The 8,773-nt window shown below is 63.1% G+C and overlaps 1 protein-coding gene across 1 annotated transcript; it reads left to right on the top strand.

Annotated features, from left to right (window-relative positions):
* Positions 1 to 2,182: 2,182 nt before the first annotated feature.
* Positions 2,183 to 3,554, top strand: PQBP1 (polyglutamine binding protein 1; the record flags this gene model as incomplete). The annotated part of the gene is made up of 4 exons (XM_057428217.1): positions 2,183 to 2,309; positions 2,422 to 2,529; positions 2,920 to 2,980; positions 3,397 to 3,554. Coding segments are annotated over 4 exons (447 nt in total), but the record flags the coding sequence as incomplete, so codon positions are not given.
* Between the last annotated feature and the right edge of the window lie 5,219 nt (positions 3,555 to 8,773).

Below are 8,773 nucleotides of genomic sequence, written 5' to 3' on the forward strand. Positions count from 1 at the left end.
CCAGGGGCTATAGGGGCCATAGGGACGCTCTCCAGGGGCTATAGGGGCCATAGGGACGCTCTCCAGGGGCTATAGGGGCCATAGGGACACTCTCCAGGGGCTATAGGGAACATAGGGACGCTCTCCAGGGGCTATAGGGAACATAGGGATGCTCTCCAGGGGCTATAGGGAACATAGGGACGCTCTCCAGGGGCTATAGGGAACATAGGGACGCTCTCCAGGGGCTATAGGGGCCATAGGAACGCTCTCCAGGGGCTATAGGGAACATAGGGACGCTCTCCAGGGGCTATAGGGGCCATAGGAACGCTCTCCAGGGGCTATAGGGGCCATAGGAACGCTCTCCAGGGGCTATAGGGAACATAGGGACGCTCTCCAGGGGCTATAGGGGCCATAGGAACGCTCTCCAGGGGCTATAGGGAACATAGGGACGCTCTCCAGGGGCTATAGGGAACATAGGGACGCTCTCCAGGGGCTATAGGGAACATAGGGATGCTCTCCAGGGGCTATAGGGAACATAGGAACCCTCTCCAGGGGTTATAGGGGCCATAGGGATGCTCTCCAGGGGCTGTAGGCGCCATAGGGACCCTCTCCAGGGGTTATAGGAGCCATAGGGACCCTCTCCAGGGGTTATAGGGGCTATAAGGCCCTTCTTCAGGGGCTATAGGGACCCTTTCCAGGGGCTATAGGGGCCATAGGAACCCTCTCCAGGGCTTATAGGTGCCATATTGAGCCTGTTCAGGGGTTATAGGGGCCATAGGGACCCTCTCCAAGGGTTATAGGAGCCATAGGGACCCTCTCCAGGGCTTATAGGGGCCATATTGAGCCTGTTCAGAGGTTATAGGGGCCATAGGGACCCTCTCTAGGGGCTATAGGGACCCTCTCCAGGCATTATAGGGGCTATAATGACCTTCTCCAGGGACTATAGGGCCCTTTCCAGGGGCTATAGGGGCCATAGGAACGCTCTCCAGGGGCTATAGGGAACATAGGGACGCTCTCCAGGGGCTATAGGGGCCATAGGAACGCTCTCCAGGGGCTATAGGGAACATAGGGACCCTCTCCAGGGGTTATAGGGGCCATAGGGATACTCTCCAGGGGCTATAGGGAACATAGGGACCCTCTCCAGGGGTTATAGGGGCCATAGGGATGCTCTCCAGGGGCTATAGGGAACATAGGGATGCTCTCCAGGGGCTATAGGGAACATAGGAACCCTCTCCAGGGGTTATAGGGGCCATAGGGATGCTCTCCAGGGGCTTATAGGCGCCATAGGGACCCTCTCCAGGGGTTATAGGAGCCATAGGGACCCTCTCCAGGGGTTATAGGGGCTATAAGGCCCTTCTTCAGGGGCTATAGGGACCCTTTTCAGGGGCTATAGGGGCCATAGGAACCCTCTCCAGGGCTTATAGGTGCCATATTGAGCCTGTTCAGGGGTTATAGGGGCCATAGGGACCCTCTCCAAGGGTTATAGGAGCCATAGGGACCCTCTCCAGGGCTTATAGGGGCCATATTGAGCCTGTTCAGGGGTTATAGGGGCCATAGGGACCCTCTCTAGGGGCTATAGGGACCCTCTCCAGGCATTATAGGGGCTATAATGACCTTCTCCAGGGACTATAGGGCCCTTTCCAGGTCCTATAGGAACCATAATGACCCTCTCCAGGGGTTATACGGGCCACAGGAACTCTCTCCAGGGCTTATAGGGGCCATAGTGACCCTGTTCAGGGGTTATAGGGGCTATAAGGACCGTCTCCAGGGGTTATAGGGGCCATAGGGACTCTCCAGGGGTTATAGAAGCCATAGGGACCCTCTCCAGGGGTTATAGGAGCCATAGGGACCCTCTCGAGGGGCTGTAGGGTCCATAGGAACCCTCTCCAGGGCTTATAGGGGCCATATTGAGCCTGTTCAGGGGTTATAGGGGCCATAGGAACCCTCTCCAGGGCTTATAGGGGCCATATTGAGCCTGTTCAGGTGTTATAGGAGCCATAGGGACCCTCTTCAGGGGCTGTAGGGGCTATAGGGGTCCTCTCCAGGGGTTATAGGGGCTATAAAGACCTTCTCCAGGGGCTATGTGGACCTTTTCAAGGGACTATAGGGACCATAGGGACCCTCTCCAGGGCCTTTAGGGCCTATAAGGACCTTCTCCATGGGCTATAGGGCCCTTCCCAGGGGCTATAAGAGCCCGCTATAGGCTCCTGCCACCCACAGTGGGCTGCCCTACTACTGGAACGTGGAGACCGACCTCGTGTCCTGGTTGTCCCCAAACGACCCCAACTCCGTCATCACCAAAGCTGCCAAGAGGCTCAAAGGGGCCCAGGGTGAGTCAATGGGGGGGGACACCCCCCAAAACCTCTGGGTTAGGGGGAGCAGGGAAGGGTTTGGGGGTGTCCCCCCCTCTTTCAGTCCTGGTTCCTCCCATTTTGGCTCCAGTAGAGGCTGAGGAACCCCCTGAGAGGGGCTACGAGAAGGAGGAGCCCCCCCGGGAGCGGCGCTTCCACCGGCGCGAGGAGCTGGCGCCGTACCCCAAGAGCAAGAAAGGTGCGTTTGGGGGTACCCCCCCATCACTTGGGGGGGTTCTTCTTCACATGGGGGCTCCCCATTCATTTGGGAGGCTCCCCTCATTTTGGGGGAGTCCCCATTCAGTTTGGGGGCTCCCCCTTCATTTGGGGGGGTTCTTTCACTTTGCGGAGTCCCCCTCATTTAGGGGGGGATCCCCATTCCCCTTGGGGGGTCTCCATCACTTTGGGGGTTTCCCCTTCACTTGGGGCTACCCCTTGACTTGGGGGTGTCCCCCTCTACACTGGGGGTTCCCCCCTTCATTTGGCAATGTCCCCAACACTCTGGGGGCTCCTCCCTTCATTTGGGAGCTGCTGCCCCCTAAGTTTGCCCCACTCTGACCCCTATTTCCCCACCTCCCTCCCCCAAAAGGCAGCCGCAAGGACGAAGAACTGGACCCCATGGACCCCAGTGCCTACTCGGATGCCCCCAGGTAAGTCCTGGCGCCATGCAATGGGGTTGGGAAGGACCTGGAAGCTCCTCCAGTTCCAATCCACAGGGATCCCTCCCACTGGCACAGGTTGCTCCAAGCACCACTGCCAGGGATGGGGCATCCCAGACCTTCTCCATTCAACCCATCCCAGTATCCTCCTGGGGATGAAATTCCTTAGATCCCAGGGAAATGTCCCCTGGTCCATGTCCCATCCCTCCAGTCCCTGATGGAGAATCCCCCTCCAGCATCCTCATACCACCCCCCCTTCAGACCCTGGAAGCTGCTCTGAGGTCTCCACGCAGCTTCTCTCCTCCAGCCTTCCCTCTGGATCCCATTCCCACCCTTTGGATCCCATCCCAACCACACTCAGTTCCTTTAGGGCTGGGTTTGTGATCCTCTTCCCCCCCCATCACCAGGGGGACGTGGTCCACGGGGCTCCCCAAGAGGAACGAAGCCAAGACCGGGGCGGACACCACGGCCGCGGGGCCCCTGTTCCAGCAGCGCCCGTACCCGAGCCCCGGCGCCGTCCTCCGGGCCAATGCTGAGGCCTCCCGGAGCAAGGACTGACCCCAACCCCCCCGGGCCCCCCTGAAAACACCTCTGGGACCCCCAAAAACACCTCTGGGACCCCAAAACCACCTCTGGGACCCCCAAAACCACCTCTGGGACCCCCAAAAACACCTCTGGGACCTCCAAAAACAACTCTGGGAACCCCCAAAACCACCTTTGGGACCCCAAAAACAACTCTGGGACCCCCCAAAACCACCTTTGGGACCCCAAAAACAACTCTGGGACCCCAAAAGCCACCTTTGGGACGCCAAAAGCCACCTTTGGGAACCCCAAAAACCACCATTGAGACCCCAAAACCATCTTTGGGACCCTAAAAAACACCTCTGGGACCCCAAAACCACCTCTGGGAACCCCAAACCCCACCTTTGGAACCCCCAAACCACCTCTAGAACCCCCAAAATGCCTCTGGGAGCCCAGAAACACCTCTGGGAACCCCAAAAGCCACCTCTTGGACCCCAAAAACACCTTTGGCACCCCAAAAGCCACCTTTGGGACCCCAAAACCACCATTGGGACCCCAAAAGCCACCTTTGGGACCCCAAAACCGCCTTTGGGAACACCCAAAACCACCCTTGGGATCCCCAAAACCATGTTTGGGACCCCAAAACCGCCTTTGGGAACCCCCCAAACCACCATTGGGATTCCCAAAACCCCCCTTGGGATCCCCAAAACCATCTTTGGGACCCCCAAAACCACCTCTGGGACCCCAAAACCTCTCGGACACCCCCCCCCGGCCCCCCTCAAATCACTGCCTTCAGTGGAATAAAGGTGCTGAAGACTCAAGGGGTGTGGAATAGGAAGGGGGGGGGATGTGGGGGGGGTTTATTGGTGCACAAGGGTCCTGCTCAGGCCTGGGGGGGGGGGGGCAATGCCTCCCATTATAACCCAATGGCTCCAGACTCCCCCCCCCCCCCCCCCCCAACCCAGTAGCCAATGGCCCCACCCACACCGCACCGCCCCCCCCGGGGGACTCTGACGTCATCGCGGCTGTGACTCACCCCAACCGCACCCCCCCCCCCCACCCCACATCTGGATTCGCTCAACAGCTGGGGGGGGGGAGGGGACCAACCCTCCCCCCTCCCCCCCCTCCCCCCCCCCAAAGGAGCCGGGTGTGGAGGTTCAGCACCCGCTGTTTATTGCCCCTCCCCCACCCGGAGGGAGGGGGGTAAGGGGGGGGGGGAGGGGCAACAATCCCAGTTTGAGGGGGGTCTCTCCCACTTTGCCCCCTCCCCCCCATCACCCTGAGGCAGGGGGGGGTGCCCGGGGGAGCCCCCTCAGCCCCCCCAGTGCTCCCAGTAGCACCAATGCGGCTCCCAGTGCCACCGGTAGCGCCAGCAGCAGCCCCCCCCCAAGGGCCCCGCGCCTGGGGGGGGGCCTGGTACTGGGGGGGGGAACTGGGGCAAGGGGGGGGGGTTTGGAGGGTTGGGGGGAGGGTGGGGGGGTTGTGAGGGGCGAATGGGGTTTATGGGGGGTATTGGGGGGGGGCTTGAGCCTGGGGAGGGCAACTGGGGGGGTAATGGGGGTAATTGGGGTATCTAGGGTAGCAGGGGGGGCAACTGGGGGGGGAACTGGGGTATCTGGGGGGGGAACTGAGGGGGTAATGGGGGTATCTGGGGGGGCATTGGGGGAGGTAACTGAGGGGGTAACTGGGGTATCTGGGGGGGCAACTGAGGGGGTAACTGGGGTATCGGGGGGGGCAACTGGGGGGGTAACCGGGGTATCTGGGGGGGCAATTGAGGGGGTAACTGGGGTATCGGGGGGGGCAACTGGGGGGATAACTGGGGTATCGGGGGGGGCAACTGGGATAATGGGGAGGGAAACCGGGGAGTGCTTGGCTGTGGGGGGCAGAACTGGGGCCAACTGGGATGTAGGGGGGGGAACTGGAGGGTCCTGAGAGGTGGGGGGAGCACTTGGGGGTTCTCCAGTCCTGGGGGGGGCACCGGGGGGTTCCTGTGGGATGGACAGGGGGGTTTGGGGGTCCCTGTAGGGCACTGGGGGGGAGCTGGCTCCATAGGGGTCCCAGGGATCAATGGGGGGGTCCCCAAGGCTATAGGGGTCTTTGGGGTCAGTGGGGGGGTCCCCAAAGCTATAGGGGTCCCTGCGATCCATGGGGGGGTCCTCAAGGCTATAGGGGTCCCTGGGGTCAGTGGGGGGGTCCCCAAGGCTATAGGGGTCCCTGGGGTCAGTGGGGGGGTCCCCAAGGCTATAGGGGTGCCTGGGGTCAGTGGGGGGGTCCCCAAGGCTATAGGGGTCCCTGGGGTCAGTGGGGGGGTCCCCAAGGCTATAGGGGTCCCTGAGGTCAGGTTGGGGGTCCCAGGGGTCCGTGTGGAGATCTGGAGCTATTTGGGGGTCCCCAACCTCATAGGGGTCTTGGGGTCTATAGGGGTCCCTATGGGAGTCCCCATAGGGGTCCCAGGGCCTGGTTTGGGGGTCCCTGCCCCTGCGGAGGCTCCCGGGCTCAGGGTCCTCATCCCCGTAGGGCTCCAAGAGGGGGGGGCCCCCTTCAGGGTCCTCATCCCCATAGGGGTCCATATAGGGGTCCCCATAGATATCAGGGTCCCAGGGCTCCTCACCCCTATAGGGCAGGGCCGGGCCCGTGTAGGGGCCCCCATAGGACTCAGGGTCCCAGGGCTGCTCCTCGGGCTCCTCCAGGGCCGTGTAGGGGTCCCCGTAGGTGTCGGGGTCCTCATCCCCGTATGGGGGGGCAGAGCCGGGATGGGGGGCACCGTATGTGGCAGGGGCCTGCGGGGAGCCCGGTGCCAGGTCCCCGTGGTGCAGATCCCGGTGCCAGGATGCTCCCGAATCCTCATCGCTGCCTTGGTGCAATTCCCGGTGCCTGCCCGGTGCCAGGTCCCCCAGTGCCTCCCGGTGCCGCGGTGTCGGGTCCTGGTCCCTGTCTTGGTGCAAATCCCGGTGCAATTCCCGGTGCCTGCTCGATGCCAGGTTCTGGTGCTGCAAACCCCGGTGCCAGGATGCTCCTGTATCCTCATCACTGCCTTGGTGTAAGCCCTGGTACCTCCTTGATGCCAGGTCCCGGTGGTTCAAACCCCGGTGCCAGGATGCTCCTGTATCCTCATTGCTGCCTTGGTGCAATTCCCGGTGCCTGCCCGGTGCCAGGTCCCCATGGTGCAGATCCCGGTGCCAGGATGCTCCCGCATCCCCATCACTGCCTTGGTGCAGTTCCCGGTGCCTGCTCGGTGCCAGGTCCCGGTGGTTCAAACCCTGGTGCCAGGATGCTCCTGTATCCTCATCACCACCTTGGTGCAAGCCCTGGTCCCTCCTTGATGCCAGGTCCCCATGGTGCCAGGATGCTCCTGTATCCTCATCACCGCCTTGGTGCAAGCCCTGGTACCTGCTCGATGCCAGGTCCCCATGGTGCCAGGATGCTCCTGTATCCTCATCACCGCCTTGGTGCAAGCCCTGGTACCTGCTCGATGCCAGGTCCCCATGGTGCCAGGATGCTCCTGTATCCTCATCACCACCTTGGTGCAAGCCCTGGTACCTGCTCGATGCCAGGTCCCCATGGTGCCAGGATGCTCCTGTATCCTCATCACCACCTTGGTGCAAGCCCTGGTCCCTCCTTGATGCCAGGTCCCCATGGTGCCAGGATGCTCCTGTATCCTCATCACCGCCTTGGTGCAAGCCCTGGTCCCTCCTTGATGCCAGGTCCCCATGGTGCCAGGATGCTCCTGTATCCTCATCACCACCTTGCTGCAATTCCCGGTGCCTGCCCGGTGCCAGATCCCGGTGCCAGGATGCTCCCGCATCCCCCTCACCTCCTTGCTGCGGATCCTCCTCCGCTCCCCTTGATGCCAACTCCCCGTGCTTCCAAGGCTCTCCCGTCTCCCCCTCTCCGTTCAATCCCCGGTGCTTCCCACCCCGTGCCTTCTTCCTACCGTGCCTCCAGCCCCTCCTGGCTCCGTGGGGCTGGCGGCGGCGGCAGGCGGCCCCATCGGGCTGCAGCACGTACCCGGGGTGGCAGTGACAAGCGAAGCCCCCCTCGTGGTTCAGGCACATGTGGTGGCACACGGCTGCCGTGCGGCACTCGTCCGTGTCCCCGCAGGCCCCCGCGGCCCCCGGTACCGGTCCGAACCCCAACGGACACGGAGGGGACAGCGGGGACACCCCCACCGTCACCCCCGCCGCTACCAGCGCCACCAGCGCCAGCATCGCTCCGGTCGCGTTGTGCCGTGGGGGGGGGACGGGACGGGACGGGACGGGACGGGGGCCAAGGGCGGTGCTGGAGCCGGGACAACCCCTCCCAGTGCTCCCAGGGCTCGCTCCAAGCCGGGAACACCCTGACCTTGACACCCCCCCGCCTTGCCCATAACTTGTGGGGTCACCCCCCAAGGGCTGCGGGTGGGATTTGGGGGTCTGGAGGGGGAGGAAGCAGCTGGGGAGGGGGGGTGCTGACCCCCAAGTGCTGGGGCTGGGATTTGGGGGGGTTTGGATGGGGAGGAAACAGCTGGGGGGGGGGGGGGGGGTGACCCCCAAGTTCTGGGGCTGGGATTTGGGGGGAGCTGGGTGGGATTTGGGGGTCTGGAGGGGGGGGGGACCCCCAAGTGCTGCGGGTGGGATTTGGGGGTCTGGAGGGGGAGGAAGCAGCTGGGGGGGGGGGGGTGGTGACCCCCAAGTTCTGGGGCTGGGATTTGGGGGGAGCTGGGTGGGATTTGGGGGTCTGGAGGGGGAGGAAGCAGCTGGGGGGGGGGTGGTGACCCCCAAGTTCTGGGGCTGGGATTTGGGGGGAGCTGGGTGGGATTTAGGGGGGTCTGGAGGGGGAGGAAGCAGCTGGAGGGGGGGGGGTGCTGACCCCCAAGTTCTGGGGCGGGGATTTGGGGGGAGCTGGGTGGGATTTAGGGGGGTCTGGAGGGGGGGAAGCAGCTGGGGAGGGGGGGGGTGCTGCCCCCCAAGTGCTGCGGGTGGGAATTGGGGGGAGCTGGGTGGGATTTGGGGGTCTGGAGGGGGAGGAAGCAGCTGGGGGGGGGGGGTGCTGCCCCATAGAGGGGGTGCTGCAGCTGAGATCTGGAGGGAGCTGGTTGGGATTTGGGGGTCTAGAGGGGGAGGAAGTGGTTGGGGGAGGTGATGCCCCATAGGAGGGGTGATCCCTGATAGTGGGGGTGATGCCCCATAGAGAGGTTGTTGCCCCCCAAGTTCTGGGGCTGGGATTTGGGGGGAGCTGGTTGGGATTTGGGGGGTTTGGAGTGGGAAGAAGCAGTTTGGGGGG

This window comes from Pezoporus wallicus, unplaced genomic scaffold, assembly GCF_028554395.1.
Source record: "Pezoporus wallicus isolate ANWC-B61680 ecotype Strahan unplaced genomic scaffold, APGP_CSIRO_Pwel_v1 contig_14370, whole genome shotgun sequence".
Classification (NCBI taxonomy): domain Eukaryota; kingdom Metazoa; phylum Chordata; class Aves; order Psittaciformes; family Psittacidae; genus Pezoporus; species Pezoporus wallicus.